This window comes from Pteropus medius, unplaced genomic scaffold (assembly GCF_902729225.1).
Source record: "Pteropus medius unplaced genomic scaffold, Ma_sr-lr_union100, whole genome shotgun sequence".
NCBI lineage: Eukaryota > Metazoa > Chordata > Mammalia > Chiroptera > Pteropodidae > Pteropus > Pteropus medius.
In genome coordinates, this window is record NW_024351732.1 from 2480134 (window position 1) to 2502951 (window position 22818).

General features: G+C 42.4%; 1 protein-coding gene across 2 annotated transcripts in view; it reads right to left on the minus strand.

Moving 5' to 3' along the window:
* Positions 1-9047, minus strand: part of CA10 (carbonic anhydrase 10) — a 434572-nt gene extending 425525 nt beyond the window's left edge. Inside the window, exons 1-2 of one of the 2 annotated variants that reach the window (XM_039846400.1) lie at positions 8955-9047; positions 6779-7405 (exon numbers count right to left, since the gene is read on the minus strand). In XM_039846400.1, the coding sequence (XP_039702334.1) occupies positions 6779-6839 (61 nt within the window). In that variant the 5' untranslated portion in view covers positions 6840-7405; positions 8955-9047. Of the gene's footprint in view, positions 1-6778; positions 7409-8311; positions 8630-8954 lie in introns of those variants that run through there. The other variant, XM_039846399.1, reaches the window with a different exon arrangement.
* Between the last annotated feature and the right edge of the window lie 13771 nt (positions 9048-22818).

Genomic DNA, 22818 nt, shown 5'->3' on the forward strand with positions numbered 1-22818 from the left:
TTTTTTTTTTTTTAAGTCTTTTACTCAGAATGTCCACTAATGGCCTACTTAATCTATTAGGCCAGCCTTTTTTTAAAAAAAATGGATTTTGTGAGCAAGAACACAAGGAGTTGGGTTTCTAAATTATTGCTTATTGCAATCAAAGTACAGAATTATCTTATTAAATTGCACACAAACATGATTATGTAAGTTTCCTTATCTCTACATTAGCTCCTCATAACTAAAAGTAATGATCTGAACTTACCTTAGCTTGCAAGTTTGTTCATATCAGCCCCAGTTATTTTCTAGCCCTATATACAGTCACTTAATTCAACCCATCTACTTCATATGTTTTTTCACTTCTTGGCTATGAACATCTAGTTCATATGTTTTTTCACTTCTTGGCTATGAACATACTATTCCTGCTTCATGGTATGTCTTTTTTTTCTTCTTCTTCTTTTCTTATGAAATCTCTTATATTTTTCCAGGCCTATTTCAAAGGTTTTCTTCCTCTCTAAGCCCTTCCCGTTTCCCACTTGCATCCGCCAACAACAGAGTTAACTGCTCCCCTTTTATACTCCCATAGCGTCTTATATACACCTCAACTCACAACATGTACCATCTTACAAATACCAAGAACCAGGTGTTGTTCATTGTTATGATGCCTATGCCTGGCACAGTTAGCTGATAACACTATTTTGTTGAACAAAGAAGAAATGACTGAATAATTAACTGGAATTTACAGGAACAGTTGCAAAGTGTCAATAACAGCATCGTTATTGATGATGTTGGTGATGATAATCTTATGGGAGCAGTTCCAATTCACTGAGTGACTGCCACGTGCCAGGCACTCTGGGAGGATTTTATGTACATTCTCTCCACTCCTCATTTTGCAAACTTTACAGAGCCTCAGAGAACTTAAGGAACTTCTCCAAGACCACATAGAGAATGAATCCAGAAGGTTAGGATGCACGTGTAGGCCCATCTTGGTTCCAAAGCCCATAATAACTCTCATATAATATGTGCAATTTGGACAGGGTTACTATACTCCAGACACCATGCTAAGCATTTTACAAAGTGTTTTGTTCCTGACAATTACCCTGTAGGATCAACAACTTTGGGAATAGCATCTCCACTATACAGAAAAGAAAGTTGAAGTCACCTGAAAACTCAACTGTCTATAATCCAAATAGGCTACAAACCATGCAAAGCACAGTAGTTAGAGACATGCCACACAAATTTAAAATCCAAAGAGATGTTAGAATCTCAAACACATTTTAACCAAGTTCAGTCCATTGAATCAATGCAAAGATACCTAATAAGAAAAAATAAAAATCACCAAAAAGTTAAATATATTAGGACACTCCATATTTGCTCAATATAACAACCCCTTAAGTGGGCTCACCCCAACTTTCCAGTATCTCCTAAAGTGAATCTTTTATTCCATCTGAGACAGTCCTCACTCAGTCCTCTCCTTTTGTTGATGTGGTCCCCTCCATCTCTTCTACTCCAGCCTCCAATACTTATCCAATATTCTCCTTTTCCCTCAGATCTAGACTTCTCTCTTCTATAGCATTTCTGCCCTTTATCAAACAATTACGTATTATTCTTATTGTTTTATCTCACAATAGTTTATGCATCACAATGTTACTTTTATAACTGTATCTTAACAATTAAGCATTACTCATTATTTTATGTTACTCTACATTGTGTGTATGTATCTCAACTTTGATTTTATAACTATATCTTAAGCATGGATCATTCCATAATATGATAAACAGTTCTTCGAAACAGGCAAAGACGATTTAATTTTCATATTACAGATGAGGAAACTGGGAGACTGTGAGGCTAAGAGAATCGCCCAAAGTCATCCAGGTAATTAAGGAAGAGTTAGATGGCAGGTTGGGTCTTCTAACATCCATACTGTTTCTACAATGGCTTGCTACCATACACTTTTAATGGTGCCTGAATCTCCTGTTGACCTAAATTCCAGGCCCAAATACGTAATGCTTATTTAAGGTGAAAAGTTGAGATTTTAGATTGCCTAGGATAGCAATCCATCCTGTTTCCCCATCTAACATTTCTTTTTCTACCAGGGATTTTTTTATTACTCAGGAAGACTCTTATATCACTGCCAGGAGAGTCTCATATATGATGATGGCATCTGTCAGTGACTGGGCTATATGACATCGCATGGGAAATTGGATTTTGAGAAACCATATTGCTAATAAGATCATCAGATAAGTGTCCTTTACTGGGGTGTGGCTATTTTATTTATTTAATGAAATGTTCTATTTCAAGCCATATTGATAGCATCAGCAGTTTGCCATTGGGAAAGCACTTTAAAGTTAGGTTCTATACCAAGTCATAATTTACAGGTAGAAAGAGGAACTTCTGTTGCTCCCCTGGGTAATAAGTACTACATTGTTCCCAGGTGATTCATTAAACCTTCCAAGCCTCACCTCAATATTGGGCTCACAGAGATAAAGTAGGTGACACTCATGACTATGCACCAATGTTTAATGCTGCCAGTCTCATTAATATGAGCAACAAAATTAAGAGACATTTCAAAGTTGTTACACCAAGGTCTCCTTGAAAGTAGGATTCATGTTCAATGTCACAAAATGTTCTTGCTGATTTTGTTTTTGCTTTTAAACAAGAGAAAGAAGGTAAAGGCTCTATCCATCATAGCCCCACAAACTCGTGCAATGCCAGATTCATCAGAAATAATTACATTACTGCAAGCTTACTATGCCTCAAAACTGTGCTAAGAGAAAATCATTGAATACATTATCTCATTTAATTCATATAACAAATGTGTGGGGTATGTACTTATCCCTTTTCTACCTTTAAAGAAGCTGAAGTTAAACCATTTTATTTTTCAGATAAGGAAAATAATGTATGAAATATGAAATATTCCCTGCTTGTAGGGACTGCTTATCTTAAGATGTTGGGGACAAACTTGGGTAATAGTCTCATCTGTTTGATTGACAGAGTCATATACTATTCAAATGCCAACTTATTTCTAGCCCTAGACTGCAATCATCCTAAATTTCCACTTCCAAACTCTCTAAGACTTATACCCCTTTAACACAATTTATTCTTTCAATTGGAGCATCAAAATAAAAAATACTGAATAAAAACATTTAAAAGAAATCTTGAACCAAAACATAAATGATACACTCAATTTTAACTTGGACTTTGCTGTGACTCCTCCAAGCTGAACTTCTTTGGGCTCTGGCTGCCTTATATATAAAATTAACCTACAAATTCTAAGAATTGATGTGTTAAAATATGTGCAATGTTATATAATATATGTGAAAGCATCACATAATTTTAATTGTTATTGCTGTTACTATTATGAATAAACTGACAAAGAAGCGAAGTTACATATAGGCAAGTAGGATGCATTGTGTAAATTAGATCGACAGCTGGTTTTGGACCAGGAAATTCTCTTGTGGTACTGCTGGGCATTCATTCTCACTGATCTGAGCTGCTTTGTAAAAATGCAATGGTGCTCTTGCTAGCACAGGGAAAAAGCATCCTAGTTTTTCTCTCTCATCTCTTTACAGATCTTGGCTGCCTTACATTTTCAGTGAAATGAGATCTGCATCTACTGTCAAGCCCCAAGAACTCCCAGATCATGGCATTCCCTCTTCAGCCTAGCTGTGTTGTCCTTAAGTAGCCAAAATTGATATGATCTCTCAAATGAAAGGCACACATACTACTTCCCCAGCAGCTAGCTAAGCCTGGCCAAGCAGATCCCCAGTCCCATTTGTGGCAAGTGATTACTTCATTCTACACACTACACTAGGCATTTTACAAAGAGTATTTTGTTCCTTACAATTACCCTGCAGGATCAACAACCTTGGGATGTATCACAGCTTCATCACAACCAAATGATTAGTGCAGAGCCATCAAATATACCAAGTCCAGGTCTCTGTATTTTAAGGAATATACCTACACAGGCCCAGCGAGAAAACTCCTCGCATATACTTTTAATTTGGGGGATGGGGTGGGGTGAAGGTAGGCAAAACACTAAGCTACAAAGCACCGGAGTATTCCTGAAAGCAAATGTGACCAACTGAAATTCAGTCAAAATACCTTCTGCAGGCCAGATCTACTACCAAAATTTTCCTTCTGCAAAATATTTACACTGCAGACTTTTGCTGGTCTTTTCTACTTTGATATTCCTCAGTAATGAAACCAACCCTATCAATGCATCAAACATTGATGCCTGGTAACTCAGTCTGAGTTAGTACCCATTTCTTGGGTGGGGCAATTTATCCAAAGATGGTAGAGAGGTGTTTTGTTTTTAGTTTCTTTTTAAATTTAAGATTTACTAGGTTCTATGATCAGAGGTTATGTTCCTTTTGGTAGAGCTCAGTCATGAGTAAATTAAAACTGCAAATCATGGAAACAGAAATGAAAGACCTACTAAACTCTCCTCGAGACACAATTATTCAGTCTCAGTGCATTGCATTCCTGTACCTCTTAAGGCTGCCAGATGGGGGCGGCGGGGGTGGGGGAAGGAAAGTCTCCCAAACTGCGAGTCGTAATTATATTACTAATTAGAAATGTGACATACGTGGACATCACTGAATGAGCAGTTCTGCTTATGGAGGGCGGAGGTCAGCTTGGCCCTTAAGAAAGGATGGCCTTTTAAAGTTAAGTTAATGGATGTATAAATTTAGAGTACATAATGGTGCATCTCTGCCTAAATGTCTTCATAAAGTGCAAATTAATGCAGATCCTAACTAGGCATTTGGAATGCTAACCCAGTTGTCTGTGTTTAGCTAATAGCTAGCAATTTCACTAACACGTTTATCCTCTCATTACATAGCAATGATGATTATTTAGTAAATACATGCGAAAGGCCACGTACTCCATAGCACCCCTCCTGGGTTGGAAATAAGCCCCTCCTAATGCTTCTATTTATATAATTTAGTTGCTGATACACCAAACCAAGTATAGCCGTGACAGGTAAACCACTAATGCCTCTTTCGGAGGCTAAGAACAGACCCATTCTTAGCTGGGTCCCCTGTGATGACTGACCAAATGCAGGGTAGGGGCTGGAAACAGAGGATGCTGGGGGAAGCGGGTATCCAGAGCCTCAATGATGTTAACCCTTTGTAAATCCTAAAAGAACTCAGATGGTTTTCTCATCTGAAAATTATTTATGATGCTGGAGGGAGGTAAGGAATGGCTGTTTTATAACTAGTGAAATATTATGGAACAAGAGAGAGTTTGAAATGGACATGTAGAAAAGAGAAAGATATAAAATGTGGCCTTGTAAGATGCCACCCAGTCCATTCCCGGACATATGTCTGATATAAATCTTTATAAGTCACTTGGGAATTTTTCCTTCGATGTAGGATAAGGTAAGAGATCTCACCAGGGGATTTTAGGGCACTTTTTATTATCTGCCAGGTACATCACACATCTCTAAGGTATTATAGAGGCAACTTTCTTAGGAGGGTGGCAAAGCCCCAAATAGAATGATTTCGAACCAAAGATTTTCTATTCCTGCCTTATGAGAACATTGAAACCAAATAGTGGTATTTGGAACTGGGCAGATGAGGGTTTTCAATATTCAGAACCAGGTCTGACTTAGAGAGTGGGGACCGGCTGGGTTGCAGGAAGATGAAGGTAACAACCCTGCACCCCACTGCTGCTCAAATGTGGCTGCTCACGGGGGCCGGCTCCTGCTCTCCTCTTCTGGTGACTTCATGGGAAGTTGGCTGAGTCCCCAATTCTGCAGAGGGAATGCAGGCAGAGGGGAGCACTACAAATGGGCCTTACCCGGGGTATCTAAACGACAAATGTGAAGGGAAATGGGGGTGCGGGGCACTGTCAATAGGAGGAGGCACTGAACTGAACTGTGGAATACTATTGATCCTAGGGCTTTTTCTCACAGTTCCCCTTCATACCCCCAACTCCTTGCACCAACAAAGACACTGCTTGGAAAGCAGAATCCCTTCCAAGGCACAGACACACAGGTGTAGGCAGGCACAAGTCCTACCTCATTCACCTCAACTGGATTCCCATTAGCTGCTAAAACCACAGACTGGCACAAGTAGCCTGAGGTCAGTGAGCCCGAGCCAGGACATCCTTGCCACTGGGAACTCGAAAAGAACATGATCTAAAATGGTATTTATGATGATGCGTTGTTTCAGATGGGTTTTGCTTTTATTTGAGGTGGAGAGGAGCGACCTAGCATGTTTCAGACCGTGACCACCGGTCCTGATGAGTTTGGGGAAGGCATGGAGAACCTCCATATCCCTCTGGGCCCTGCTGGTACTCTCCAGTCCCGCATCCTCCCGCAGTCTCTTGAAAGTGCCTAGATACCAGAGCAGAGCTCTGCGTCCATTTTGCCAGCCAGAATCACCGAGTTTGGGAACTTTGAAAGCCAGGGGATGGGGGTGGAGGTTGCCAAGGCTTAGATTTCGGCGCCAGAGTTCTCAGCCAGAAAGCAGTAGAAAATCGACACCCGTCTTCCTCTTTTTTCTCATTCCCCACCCCCTTATACGCTCCAGGACTTCCTACATATACTACCCCCGACACACACACACACACACACACACACACACACACACACACACACTGCCCATCCTCCCTTGGGCTTAGGTTTTAATTCTGAAGGCAAACCGCAGAGCTGGAAGGGTCTCTTGCCATCACTCCCCTGCCCCCCCCGCAACCCCGCGAGGCAACTAGAGTGTCGTACACACAATAAAACCCCAAACATTCCAAACACTATAACGTAACACAAACCCGCCCGTGACTCCAGCGCGTCCCATACCTGATATGCAGACGATGAAATTGGCTTGAAGAAGAAAAAGCACCTCCCAGACTATTTCCATCCTCTGATTCTCATTCCAAGTGCATCACTCGACGGGAAAACAGGGGGGGAAGGGGGGAGCCCGACACGGCACACACATATACACACGAGCACACACTTCCAAGAGAGCGCACACTCGCACTCCCACCCGGCAGCCGGCCAGGCACAGTCACCCCCAAGATCAATATCGCAGTTTGAATTGTTCCGGCAAATCTCCCCTCGGGCTCGACGGATGTGCGCCCCAGATGTGCTGACACATGTCCGATGCCTCGCTGCCCCGGAGGTGTCCCCGCTCGCCCGTCTCTGCTCCTCGCCGGAGCGGCGGAAACAGCACTAGCAGCGGCGGCGGCAGCCACCTGAAGCCACCAGCGCCGGGCTCTTTCTGCAAAAACGAGACCCCGATCCGCCTGGCGCCCCAAGAAGACATAGACGATAGACCCCCGCCGGGCCGCGCGGCGCAGTCCGGGCCCCCGGCCGCTGGCAGCTCTCTGGCTGAGCCCAGGCAGTCCGCGACAAGTTGCCCTCGAAGTCCGCCCCCCTCACCGGGCCATGGTCAGAGGGTGGCTGCTCCGCTCCGGGGCCGTTCTCCTGCTTCCGGGGGGGCGGGGGGGGGGAGGAGCAGACGCAGCAGACAGGGAGACAGAGAAAGAGAGGCAGGGATTAGTGCCCGAAACCGCCGGCCGCCGGCAGCCTCCGCCGACCCGCCCTGCGCCCAAGTCCGCGCGCGGCCCGCCGCCTCCGAGCCGGGCTCCGGCGGCGCGTTCCGGACTCCCGGCGGGAACCGCGGGGAGCCGGGGGCCCGGGCGCGTTGGGGGCCCGCGGGCTCTCCACGTCGCGCGCGCGCTTTCGGTTCCTCTGCTATTTTCCTGGGCTCCCCAGAACCCTCGCTACCATCGCCAGCGACTAGCGCCGCCGCCGCCGCCGCGATTTTCCGCAATGCAACTGCAGGGGTCGTTATTTCCTCGCCTACGGATCCCGACGCTTCCTGATTCCGAGGGGAGGAGGGCAGGTGGGGGCGGGAGGAAGCGGGGGAGGCTCGGCCAGGTGAGCGTCCTGGCCGCAGCTGTAGTCCCCACGGGAGCTCGGCCGCCAGCGCCCGGAGGCGGAGGCGGAAGGCCGAGGTGGGGAGGTGAGGCTCCTCGAGGCCATTGGGAGGACGAGAGCGCTGGGCGTCGGAGCTTCGGGCCACCGCGGCAGCCGCCTGGGCCCCAGTCCGGCTGCGACTCCGCCCCGCCCGCCTCTGTCACCCTCGGGGATTTGGGGAGTTTCTCTTCTCCTCTAATAGAACTTCGCGCCAACCATTTCGGCGCGGGAGCCCCAGGCAGGACTCATCTTGGGAGTGTCGAGCTGTGCTCTCCCTCTGCTGCGGAATATTGGAGATTTTTTCTTTTTCTTTTTTTCTTTTTTGCATAATTCATTCCCTGCCCTCTCCCTCTCGTCCCTCTCCCCCCCCACTTCCTCCCCTTTCCGCTCCAATGCCAGAACATTACTTACCCCAGAGTTCTCTCTGCAGGTTCCTAGAGCAGGTGCAACTCTTGCCTGCAAGTCCCTCACCTCCCTCCACCCGAAAGGGGGGAAAAAGCGTCTGTTCAACTCCGGGTGCGAGCGGCGGCCCCGGCCAATTGCGCCTCTGCCCAGCTCCGGGAGGATCCAAGACTGTTGGAAACCCGTAGTTTAGGGGAATGGGCTTCCCTTCTTTTCTTTCCTTTTTAGTCTTTTTTTTTTTTTTCTTTCAGGCTCAAATGCTTTGGAGGCTTTTGCTGAGCTCCAGAATGCTCTCTGCCCGCGACACTCTGCTGCTTCCACAGAAGGTTTCCCCACCAATTCCGCGCGCGCGCGCGCACACACGCCCAGCGCGCGGCTTCTCGGTCCCCAGGGGAAGGTGGGGGCGGCGGGAGCACCACCCACCGCCCAGGCTGGAGCTCGGAGTCCCGCGGATCCGGGGGTCTAGCGACCAGCAGGCCAGGGAAGCACTTTTCCCTGGTCAGCCGCTTGCACTGCAAATGCGGGGGAACTGGAAGGAAACCCTGCGCTCGGGACTGAGGAGAGGGCTGGGAGCGAAAGAAGAGGGGAAGTCGCAGCTGCTACGTGTCGCGTCTATAGCTGCAGCGGCGGTTTGAGAAAGCCCCAGACCTACCTCTCAGAGAGCTGAAGCAGAGGAGGCAGGAAGAGGGAATCCCTGGGAAGATCTCGGATTCTTCGGCGCGCTTGTCCGAATTGCAAACTGTGACGTTTGGAGATTTTGCACAAGCGCGGATGGACACACAACAAATGCAAACACACACGTAACCCGCAGGGGATTTTTTTTGCACATTTTTATTGTTGATGTTTAGAAGCCATTGCAGTGTGAGTCTCGGTCTAACAATCGCAAAAAAGCGTGGACGCATAGAGAGGAAGGAGAAGGTGCCGTTAATCCGCACAGAGTCAATTGAGCGAGTCTTCCACGCTGTGTGACATCTGAGGGTGGTGTTGGAGCCAAAAGAGTTACACTGCAGCGTTCCCAGGATTCTTGAACTGCCTCCAACTGCCCGGGAGTCTGGCGAGGCTTTTTGCAGAGTGGCTGGGGCGGCGGGGGGTTATGTGGGAAGGAGTGGAGCCGAACAACAGGAGCCTCCTGGGCTGGGCAGACTTTGGGAGCCACAGCTGCGTGGTCCTGCTGCCTCCAGAGATTCGAAAAAAGGACCGCCGGCAGACTTGCCTCCTCTTTAAGAAGGAGGTGTGGCCGAGGGATCTGTTTTCTGAGATGATGGCCAAGGACTCCAGGTGGTCAACGCATTAAAAATCTAGGCCTAGATGTAGAAAGACCAGGATTCTCATGTAGAGAGCTCGAGGCTCAGCAGGAAAGACACCGAGACCTCAGAATATTAAAGAATATGAGATAGTGAGAATTAGCCCATTTGAGAAACGTGTGGGGGGCTGTTTTTCTCCGTGCCTTGAAAGTCCGCCTCAAGAGAGGACTTTCTGAAAGGAGAGAAAACAGCGGATTGCCAAAGATGAACAGATTCCAACCTAGCGAGGGTTTGGAAGCAAGGACAATGACCTACCCTTCTGCATTTGGGAGCCAAATTTGTAGCTAGCAGGAGAGCGCTCTCTGGAAGCAGAAACAGGGTGCCTGGATTTTTATACCACGACCCATTTATTTATTAACGAATTATGCAGATATTAAGTGCATGCCTTATATATGTCAAGCACTGTGGCAAGATGCTGGAGTTTTGTAATTGAAAACCTATAATCCTTGCTTTCAAAAAGCTTACAGACTATATCCGCATCTACATTTTGCCTTAAGAGCCAATGCCAGAAAAATAATACTTATTTTTCCCCTTTTCAGCCTGTACACTCACCTTCAGCCCTCTCAGAAATATTTAATCCATTCTCTGCCACCATATACTTTCAATTTAAAAACAGCACAAAAATAAAAACTATCAACTCATGATTGTTTTTGTTTAAGTAAAAATAATTGCATACATGTATCGTTTTCTATGTGCCAGGTATTGCCAAATGCCTTACATGAATTATTAACTCATCATAACATCTATATGAGAGAAATATTATTACTTATATTTTGCAGATGATAAAACAGAGGCCCAGAGTAGCTGTTTGCCCAAGCTGACAGCTACTAATTAGTAGTTTAGAGGTCATAGCCAGGCATTCCAAACTCAGAGGCCATGCTACAACGTCTCCTCTTATGCTCTGTAAAATGAAAGTATCCTCTTGAGAAGGTCATTTTGTACTTAGGTAGAGCCTAGGTCCACACATGACACAGCTAGAAGTAAATTAAAGGCAGGATGAAATGTAATGGCAGATTATGCAGTTTAGAATTTAACTACTGTAGAATGTTTTAAACTTATGAGTAAGAATTTAACTACTGTAGAAATGGGAGAAAGAAAAGATCACTGGAGATTAGGAGTAATGGAAGGTTTCCAATTAAAGAATCTGAGTGCCTGCTACATGCCAATTCTGTTCTTGAAATACAGTACTGAACACAATAGTTCCTCAACATTGAGTTTCTGTAAGAATTTTCCAGAAGAAAAAAACCAATATTTCCTTGAGTCATTTCTAGGCTTAACCTGTTTTCTAAGAAAATCTCCATCTTAATTCAGAAAGTAACTCATTAAAAACATGTAAGTAGGAAACTTCTGTCCTTACTCTTGAAGTGCTTATTTTTTAACCCACAAAACAAACAAAAGACATGGGGGGGGTGGCGGGGAACTCTGTGAAGCTAGAAAATATTTATTCTAGCATTTTTATATTTTAACGAGCTTGTACACGTCTTAACTACAAAGAATCTTTATTATATCTGCCTTTGTCTTTTGTCTCTTTTCTGCTCTACATTTGTCCACTACAAACTCAGTGCAAGTATGTTGCACATATAACAGAAAATATTAGCTGAGCCCAAGTATGACGGCCAACTCCAGCTGTCCCATAGAAAGCAAGGGATTACAGTTGCATTCCCCAGGAGAGAACAATATTAAAATCCATTGGGTTCTTTATCCACCTTCTTTCTCAATTGTTCTTTCTTTAACTTGGAAGCTGTTGTGTAAAGTAGTTCTAATATATCTGTATCTTTATCTATCTTACAGGTATTGGAATATTATGTTGTAATGTAATTATTCTGTTGGGGACATAAGATATGCTCCCCTATTGAGTGGGGAGATTTTTCTTGAAAGTAGCAGAAATTATCCAGTCAGTCCTAGAGAGAGGCAGATTTTGGGACAGAAATGAGGATTTGGAAGATAAGCCTTAGAGTGGAGCTGAGCAAGGAATACTTCCTTTTCACTGAGTTAGGATGAGCAGCCAAGGAGGCTACTCAGGCACATGTTTAATGGCAAGAAGAAAGCTGGAATCTGCCACTAAGATGTGGACTGTGAACTAGGCAGGAAGGAAGCCTTATAGTGAGGCAGGAACATATGCCAAGGGAAACCAATAAGATTGGCATGTGATTCAGTTATCTGAGAGTAATCATTTCTAGTAACTAGTTAAAAGTTAAGCTCTGAATATTCTTCCTTTCCGCTGTCAATTCAGATGACTACTGATAAACACTGTAACTTATTGTGGGAAAATTTCTGTGCCAACCCTTGGGCTACAGTGGTAAGGGGGATTGCAGCAGTTCTAAAACCAATGTGGAGATGGTAGAAGGAACAGGAGCAAGCTCTTGGTGGTACCTCAAACTGCAGAGTGTGACACAAAGAGCGGACTATTGCAGAATAGAGAACTATATGGAAGAAAGAAGTGGGTGATGGTGAAGACCATGGTGATGACATGGATTGTGAGCACAGATGCGTCATCCCCGTAGGGACTCTTCGGGAGTTATTAGGAGGGAGAACCTCAAAAGGGGACTAGAAGTCTGTTATTCAGCAGGCAGGTTGAGGTCTTCATGCAGTGTATGCATTTCCTGTTGTGGCTGTGACAAAACATTATACATGGAGTGGCTTACAACGACACAAAGATTTGGTCTTACAACTCTAGAGATTAGAAGTCTGAAATGAGTTTTATGGGGCCAATATCATCGTTGTCTGGATGGCTGCGTTCTTTCTGGAGGCTCAAGAAGAAAATCTGTTCCTTGCTCTTTCCGGCTTTGAGAAGTTGTCCACATTCCTTTGTTCATGGCTCCCTTGCAGCAATGGCTTTACTCCAATCCCTGCTTCCATCATCACATCTCCTTCTCTCACTCCCTAACTCCCTTTTTTCCCTTATAAGGGCCCTGTGATTACATCGGGCCCCTTGGATAATCTCCCATCTCAAATCCTTAATTTAATTGCATCTGCAGAATCCCCTTTGCCATGTGTGGAGCACAGTCACAGGTTCTAGAGATTAGGGTGTGGATTTAAGGTGAGGGCAGGCATTATTCCGCCTACAATAAGCAGGTAGACATTTGGGTCGCTTGCAAAATACTGAATGTAGACCAATGGAGCTTCTTGTGAAGCAACTGAAAAAAAACCTTGCCACTTTTCAATACTATTCAGTAATGTACCTTATATTTTTCAACAGTGAGTTCATGTGGGTTATTTGAGGCATTTGCTTGAGACCTCGTTCTCTATAAATGAGCCAACCAAGAGGAGATGTTAGCGTATGTGAGTGGACGCAGTTCACTTCTCTGGACATAGGATGTGAGGATGGTGAAATAGCATATATCACCAGGAGAACAGGTGACTTACTGTCTTTGACATCAGACCTGATAATAGGTTACCACCAGTGCTCATTATATTTTTGAAACAGGATTTCTTCTCATCCATATTACAGTTTGTAACCAACACACTGAATTTTTTTAAAGAAGATAGCGGTCATTTTATTTCTATAAAACACTATGTCTTATTTGCTATTTAAAGTTTGGAGGTGATTAATGACTAGGAAATGCTACTAATATTAATGACTAGGAAATGATACTAAAGATTTGGGTTTTGGTTTGGAAGTTAGTGAAACCTGTGCTTTACCTTTCTTCTTTTCATCAAAATTCATCTGTCTCAAATATCTAGCCTCCTGAACTCAATGTGTTACAAATGGAAGACTTATTTGCAATAAATAGCAGGCATTCTGTAAATGTGCTAAAAAATCGATTAGCTTCATTTGCTTGTCTTTCTTGCATTTTTGTCATGAATATGTGGTAAATGTTTCATCGTATATTTCAAGAACACATTAATACGATTTCAGACCTCATCTAGTCTAACCCTCTTAATTTTCAGGTGAGAAGATAGAGGTGCAAGGTGAGGTTAAATGATGTGTCCAAGTTCAAATACAGACAGAAGTAGAGGCAGAGGCAGAACTTGACTCAAACCTTCCTAATCACTTATTTTTAAACCTTTGTTGGTTTGCAAACTTGCCCCTATACACAGAGGGCAAGAAGAAACCTAGGAAAGAGGCAGGCCACTCCGAATTGGTAGATGGCACTTTGAATAAGCAAGGGAGTTACATATGAGGCTTGTCTTTGGTCGGGGGAGAGGGGAGTCACAAGACCAGTAAATCTCTGTACCTGTCTGCCAGAATCTTAAAATGTTAATAATGGCTTAATTGGATTCAGTCATGTATACTCTCCAGATGGTCTCAACAACACCTTACTCTCTCAAGGCTGCATCCTTGAGATGAACCTGAGGGTGGGACTGGTGGGTGGAACTTTCATTCAATGGACAGGGGATGGGGCAAGGAGCCTCTCATTTCCCTGGTCCAGCTCTCATGTCATCCAGCTGACACACCCTCTGAGTGACCTACCCTCTCCAACAACTTCCCATCCCCATCATTCTTTTTGTTGTTACCAAGTAACACATTGCTCAGCTGAAACTCAGAAAATAAATACATTATCCAAATCCATACAACTTAATGGAAGATGATTTTCCCAGATTTTTTGTTTTCTATCCAGTGAACTTTCTACTCCACCCCATCATGTGTGAGTGTGTGTGTGTGTGTGAGTGTGTGTGTGTGTGTGTGTGTGTGTGGCTTTGTAGTATGTGTTTCTTTTACTTTAAACATTTTTTTCAGTGAGGTTTAATACAAACAAGAATCCTTTCCTCTTCTTAAGCCAGCTGCAGTACCTGTAGGTAGCAGTTATAGATCAATACAGAAGATTTTAGTTTCATAACGGTCCTCCAGTTTAAAGAAAGGCTTTAATTAGGACAGCAGTCTGCTCCCATCTCAGCTTGTGTAATTTCAGAATTAGCAACTAATGCATTAGGTTTTTAAATTATTTGCTGAGATTTTTTTTCATGTTGCCTCCCCAATGATTAGTATTAAAATTACAACGATTAAGTTTCTCTTGTAATTTTTTTCCTTGAAAAACACATTCTGGTTCACTACTCAGCATTTTCTATGTGCTGGATTATAGAGTCATCTGTCCCATTTATTTATTAGGCAAATCTGCAAATAGTGAATGTGGCAGACAGACCCCTCCCAAATATTTGGAGGCCCAGGTCAAGAGAAAATCTGATAGTCTTCCTTCCTCCTTCCCTTCCCACTCTTGACACTGACACATATTGCTAAGAGCCTCATGTGGGGTCTTTCATACTTATGTGAGATGCATAAAGCTCAAGTATCTTGAGTCCATATGTGTTCCACACACGCTTAAAGAGTGATTCCTTGGCCACACGCTCAGATCTAGGTACACACTCACCAGCATTGCAGTCTACCCTTAAGAAATCAGTATCCGTTCCCCTCTCTCCACTCAATGGTACTAAACATCAAATGCTTCTGTGAAATAACATTCCTTTAATTCAAATCATCGAAGAAGTTCAATAAGCGAGAAGTGCCGCGACTAGAAGGCTCTATAAGAAATCCCATTTCTAAATCAGCACAGAGGATGAGACCCTGCCATAGAGGTCTCCACATCTAGCTTATTTTCTTGTCCTGCAAATAGAATTTCCAGATTTTTATCCAAATTTAACAGCAGAATTTTTCTCCCCGATACCACTGTGTGGATTTAATAAAGCAGGAGTTATCACGGTAAGAAACCCAAAAGTTCTGAGTCTGTTCTCTGCTGCTAGACAGGAGAAAACTCAGTAAATCAAAAAGAACTTCCTGCCAAAGAGAACAGGGGAGGTATGAGCGGCTGTAACCCTGTGACGGAGTTAACGGCAGCTGAGACCAAAGCAGGTTGTAAGACTAGCGCCTTCGTTACAAAAATATAAACGTGCCATTGTTAGATACTATAAAACATCAAAGTTGTGGTAAATGCCACATGAACTTACAGTGAAGTGATGGTTTTCATCTCGCTAGTTCAAATACTTTCTCTTAATGACTATTTAAAACCCTTATGAGCCGATATTATCTTATGCTGAGTCCTTCCTCTTGGGAGGGGGGATGACATAGAAAATACACCTGAAAATACATTTTATTTTAATCTTCCATAAATTATTATTTCTTTAAGAAAATGGATTTTAAATGGTTGGGAATGAAATCTTAAATGTATTTCAAATGATCAGCTATTAAAAAAAGAGCATTCTCTACAAGTCACTAACTTCTCTCATAATAAAATAGGAGTTCCTGGTGGCTATTTCTCACTATCTTTCCCATAAATGGAAAACAGACTGGCATCCTTTCATCTTCACTTCAGGTTTTTTGTTAGAAAGAAAATGAGCAGAATGAGCCCTATTTTCTCCTCTTGCCAAAGTGAATTCAGAAGGAGGTGGTGGTAATTGTGGGAGTGTGGCCCTAATATTTTTCAGACCCTTGGCTTCAGTTTAATCGATAACTACTTGCGTTGGCGTGTTCGATAGTCCTCATTCACCAAAGAAAGAGAATCGAGCTCCTTATTAAGAGGAATGTGAGTGTCACTCTTAAAAGTGTCTCATTTACTTTCTAGAGTTTCATAACATTTTCAAAGAAAATTGACTTTAATGTGTATGAATTACAATGACTCTTAAGGAGATGAAGGGTGATAGTGTCACAAAATCAAATGATGGAAAGCTTGGATGGGCTCATTGGGTATAAGGAAGTAGGGTCTATAATGATTCAGAGACTGATTTTCATCCAAACTGGCCACTGAACTCCATGGGGAGAGCCGCTTTCCATCACCTACTACCAGCTATCCACTTTAAACCAGCAGGGAGCAACCTTGAGTCAGCCCGGATCCCTGTGGAGAAGCAATGATCAAAGGGAAGGTAACTAGAGGTGAGGTAACTGAAGAACCTCAGCCTAACCATTCCCCATGGAGGAGAAGGCAGTTCTGGCTACCCCAGTGGAAACCCAAATTAGATACTGCGGACCCAGTGAACTCAGGAGGGTCCTGTCAGGAACACAAAACCAATATTTATTTTTCTGAGAGAATTTAATGTCCAGAATTGGTTGAACAGGGGTTGGGAGACTAGAAAACCAGCAGGAAACACTAAGTTAGCACAGAGAGTAACTGAAGCATCTATCATCGTTATGGCTGGAGAGACAAAGCAAAGATGTTGGGGTTGCCAGAACCTAGAAGCCTGGAGGAGGGGTTCTGGATCTGAGACCATATCTCTCAAGAGGTGCTTCCCACTGGCGCTGATGCCTTAGAAGCTCAGAGGATGGGCTGTCACTCAGACCTCTGAGGAGGGTGTGTGGCTCAGGTGCTGCTGTTATCTCTGATGCGGCACAGCTAAGGCTGGTTCGGACTGCTGGGAGAAACTGGAAAGTGGACCAGCCGCTGCTTGCTGAAGCAAGAGCTGTTGCTGAGGAGACACAATAACTGGATGCAAAACTGAATGAATCAGTTTCTTTCTCCTGCTTCTTGCCTTCTTACCTCTCTCTAGCACCCCCCCTCCCCGCCCCATTGGCAAAAACCTAACAGAGAACCACTTGACGAAACAGAAATGTGTTCGATACCATAGCATCACAGAGCAGACTATGAAAGGATTTGGAACTAGAGGATGATAGGTTAATTAATGACACACCCACTTATTCCAACACTGACAGGGCTTTGATGGAGGAAAATTATCCTCTAATGTTGTAGAGCTACATCGATTGTTATAATCCAGGGTTTTGAAAATGAAGCGATGCTTCTCAGCTGCTTTTCACAGTACTTGATGTGACTGAAGCAGTACTTTCTCTCTGATTCACCAGCAGTTCTGATACCTTAACTACAACTTTATATACAGTTGATTTTCTGAAACTTGTTTTTGTGTTAATCTTGCTGTGCTGTGAAAATAAGCAGTTATACAATTAAGTAAACTATTCCTTTTTACCTTTGAATTAGGCATCTCATAACCTTGGATTGCCCTGCCTTAGTCAAAGTCTGAGCCTTTCTCATAATCATGACCGGGACCAGCTCCCAAATAGTCAGCAGCACCAAGGATGATGCCTCACTTCCATGTCCCTAGAGCCTGCCAGATAACAACGTAAATGCAAAAAAGAAAGAGATGTATTCTGGTCTGGAAACGTGCCCCTGAATTAGACTTGATCAGAGTTAGAAAGGCAATAGAGCTGACCTTACAGACATAGCAACCATTATAGGAACTCAGAAAAGGAGTTCCAATATGAACCATAATAGCAAAGCTTGATGGCAGAGGTGAGTCACCCTAACTTCAAAGGTGTGCTAACCTCGGGTGGACAACACAGCAGGTAAGGAGGCACTGGACCTTGAATTAGAAGGCTGGCGTTTGACTATGAGGTCTACCATTCACCAGCTGTGAGATTTCAAAGGCATTTAAGCACTTTAAGCCACCATTTTTCTTTTTTTCTTTTTTTTGCATAAGCAGAATAAAACCATCTTTCATATAGAATTGAGACAATTACACATAATAGCATACATAAAAGCATTTCACACATTATGGATACTTAAAATTTTTAATTAATCTAAATCTATAAGGAATTGTATTTGGAAAATGCATACGTGTTTCATGAAACATGGTAACCAAGAATTTTGAAACATCATATAACAGACACTTAGGATATACCAAGTTATGGTTCCCATGGATCCTGTTCTATATCCCTCCCCGTAGCCAGTGCAATGAGCTTTGGTTGTTTGGATGGAGTTAGGGGTGAGGAAGGTGAAGTAAAGAAGAGCAGACAATTATCTGAGTAGATATTTACATTTTAAGCAATATTTATTTGATTTTTGTCAACTAAACACTTTTTTCTTTTTCTTATCAAGGAGGAAAAATGTAATGAAGATGAGATTGGAGAACTGAAATAAGAGTCAGAACACATGGTTCGAAGTTACTGCTCTGCCGTTTAGAAGTTATGTGGCCAGTTACTTAACTTTTCACAGTCTGAGTTTTTGTTTTAGTTGTTGTTTTTAGATTCTGTAATAGTTTTGTTTTTTTACTGTAATGAGTGAATTGATATCTACCCCACTGGGCTGTTTTGAGGAATAAATGGAGTAATTCATTCAAAGTAGCTGGTGCAGAGTAAGCCCTAAATACATGGGACCATTACCGTCAGCTCCCGAGCACTCGGTTTTTGTGGACAGATCAGTGAGCTATATGGGTTGAGAACTGGCTTTGCCACCTACAAGTTTTGTGATCCTGGGTAAGTCACTTAAAATTTCTAGGCTTTAGTTTCTTCATATTTAAAACTAAGAGATTAGACGAGTGTCCCTGCTTCACAAGTGGATCTACTGAAAAAGTCAACGCAAAACACTGCGTATATGTATGAATACATATATATGAACATATATACATGTATGTATATGCGTATATATGTATACATATGTTTGTATGCATATCTATATATATAGGCATGCATGTATGTGTATCTACCTGTCTATCAATAGATAGATACAGATATACACATAAATACAGAAAACTTGATTTAGAAGGTCTCTCAGTATTACCTAATCTATCTATGGTAACCCTCAATTGGAATTTACTGATTTAAGGGAAAGAAAGGGCATCAAAATCCAGGCCATACTGTGACAAATGAGGGAATCAAATGTATTCTCTCATTTGTTACAGATAAACATTAATACCTTTATTCCATTCATTAATAATTAATTGCCCCAGGCTCTGATTCAAGTATAATTGTATGTTATGAAAACCTACAGTAGAGAAATATTGTGCAAATTGCAAAAACAGCAGTTTCATCATGAGTAATAAAAATTCAATTAAGTTTAGAATAAATGTGGGGGTTAGCAACCCAAGCTAACATAAAACCATGGAATGTAAATACAGTTTGGAATGAAATAACAAGGGTGTGACAATTTATAAAGTGTGTGAAAAGTCCATCATTGCCTTCCACACACTGGCAAGAAGAGGCCCATGTTATGGGAGAGGAGAATAATTTTCATAATTTTTATAGTGCTTTATAGCTGGAACAGTCCAAGGAAGCTGAATAGGAGGCTTTTTATTACACAGCTTGAGGGGAAATAAAAAATAAACCTCCCGGAATTATTTCTTCTATGTACCTTCAATAGGGCCTGGAATTCTGCAGTGTTGCTGAAGGTTTTCACTCTAGAAGAGCATGAGTGAAAAATATGACCGTGAACCTGGCATCAGTTTGGGACTTGGTCTGCACGCTATCCTTTATTTGCTATGTCACTATGGATAACACTACATAACATCTATGATCTTCAATTTACACATCAGAAAAATGGAGGAACTCATAATATTATTGTTAGAAATATGTTATGAAAGAGTTAAAATGAGATATTTAGTTAAGGCACTGTGTATATACTATGGATGTTAATGAACGTTATATAAGAGGTGAGATTATAATGTAATTTGATGATCTTAGGATCTTCCATTGTGTGTTTTTTATTCACACAGAGCAGAATTTGCAAGTTCAAATAATTTTGTTCTTCTAAAGAAGAATCTTAGAAAAGAGTTTTTTCAACAATTCTATCCTTTCTCAAAATAATATGGAAATTCTTATTTGAAAATGGACTTGAAAAGTCATGCTGAAATAAAATGGCTATATTACAGTCATACACAACCATTTTTACAAAAAAATAAAAAACAAAAAACAGAAAATGTAGTAATAAGCTTTACTCCTCACTTTTTCCTGTGGACTTGAAGTTGTCATTAATGAATATATTCTAAAGAATGAGTCGCAGATTTTGAAAGCAATTTGTAAGAAAGACTCTCAGAAGTATTCTGAATAGCGATAACATGGACGGGACATGTATCAGAGAACCTTGGGACTGGAAGGGACCACTCAGACCATCTCCCACAACTACCTGTTTAATGCTAAAACCCTTTCTATAGCTGTTCCCATTACTGGTTGTCTAGGCTGTACTTGCACACCTTAAATGACGAGGGGGCTCACTATTCCACATAAAATGTATCCCATTCTATTTTTGGTTGTTTATGTCTCTTAGGAGTCCTTTCTTATAAAGGACCTAAAATCTGTTTTTCTGTAATTTTTATTCCAAAATTTTCATTTACCTGGGCTCTATCCATGTTCTATTCACTTCTTTTTCAAGTAGCAGATTTTCAGGTTTTCAATGAATTTTTCATTATATTCTCCATAAATCATTTTTTTCTTCTCTTCAGAGTAAGTATCTGGCTTCCTCAATCTATTACAGTGTACCCAGAATTACATGCATTACTTTAAGTGTAATCTGACCACAGCAGGTTGTGTGTGTGTGTGTGTGTGTGTGTGTGTGTGTCTGTGTGCGCGCGCACGTACATGCGCATGCTCTAGCTTTTACAAGACAGTGAAAAAAAACAATGATGTTTATTTATTTATTTAGTAAATATTAATTAAGGTCTTGCTACATGCCAGGTAATCCTCCTGATAGTAAGACATCAAAGATGAACACTATAGATAAATTTCTTGTTTTCATGAGGCTTATATTCTAGTTGGAGAGTAGTAAATGGATCAGTATATAATTAAATACCAGACAGATAAATGTCAAGGAGACAATTAAAGCAGAATAGAGTGACAGAGAATGGCCAGGTGATGAGGAGGGGTAGTGCTTTGAGATCAGGTGATCAGGGCAGGGCTTGCTAAAGATGTGACATTTAATTATGGACCAGAACAAAGGCTGGGAATGAACTAGCAGAATCTGAGGGAAGAGCATTTCTGGCAGAGTTAATAATAAGTGCAAAGATCCAGAAGCAAATAAGCTTGGCATATCTGAAGAACCTTAAGAGGCCTACGTGGCTCTAGTTGAACGAGCAAGAGGAAAGGTAGTAAGAGATGAAGTCAGGGAGATAGGCATGAATCAGATGCTATCAAACCTTGTAGGGTGTGATCACCAGTTTGGATGCTATTCCAAGAGGGATGGGGAATCCATCTCAGTGTTCTGGTCAATGACTACATCATTTTGTGATCGGTTGCTTGTTTTCCTGTGTAGAGAATTGACCTGGGTGATGGTAGATGGGAAGCCATGGAGAAGGGAAGCAGGGAGATGACCCGGGAGAAAAGATAGCTGCAGACTAGGCAAGTAAATAGGTGTTCGGATCACCAGTTCCAGTCTATGTGTTCATGTGTGTGTGTGCATGTGTGTGTTGGGGGTGGGGGTGTTTCCCCACACCAATAAGCAATACTCAAGCCACCAGCTAAGTGTCCTACAATTCAACTCAGTTCTGACACTACCTATCTGGAGATAGCATCAGATTCCACAGTTTGAGAGCTGAGTGCCACAAGACGATCCCCACATCCCAATTCAGATGCTATTCACAAGCCCAGGTTGTTGTTACCTGTTCTGACCAAATGGCTATAGATCAGAGGTTCCCCCACCCCATCCTTGGGTTCTACTGATTGTCTAGTGCAGCTCATAGCACTCAGGAAACCCATTTACTCACTAAATCACTGGTTTATTATAAAAGTATATAACTGAGGAATAGCCAGATGGAAGAAACGCATAGGGCGAGATATGGGGAAAGGGTATGGAGCTTCAATGTTCACTTTAGAAGGGCCACTCTCCTAGAATCTCCATGTGTTCAATAATCTGGAAGCTCTCTAGACCCCGTCCTTTTGGGATTTTATGGAGTCTTCATTACATAAGCAGGTTTGATTAAATCATTGGCAATTGGTGGATGATTCAATCTTTAGTCCCTCTGCCCTCCCCTGAGCTTGGAGGTGGGATTAAAAACTTCAACCCTCTAATTGCTTTGTTGGGTGGTTGGTTCCTCTGACAACTAGCTCCCTTCCTGAGGTTACCTACCGGCTTTCCAAAAGTCATTCATTAACATAACAAAAGACAAACCTTACTGCTCTTATCACTTAAGATAACTCCAAGAGTTTTAAGAGCTCTTTGCCAGAAATGAGGATGGAAATCACAATATCTTGTAAATCACAATATCACAGCAAGAAATGTTAGGGCCTTGAACTAGGGCAAGTGGTTTGTTTGGGGATCTATTTCAAGGGTAGTATCTATAAACAGATTTGTTGATGGTTATAGGGATGGAAGAAATAGAGGAGCTAAGGATTTTATGGTGGAACGCTTGCATAACGGTTTTTGCAAACAGGTAAAGAATCAGTAGGTCCAAAGAGAAGTTTTATTGACATGTGAAAAATAATATCCTGACACCCCATTGGCAGCATGGCACGACCAACGCAAGACTCTAAGAACTCATACTTTTCTGAGCCTTGTTACTTATACTTTGGCCTTGAGCAAAAAATTTTCCATCTGTGGGCACCCCAGTTTCCTTATATGTAAAAAT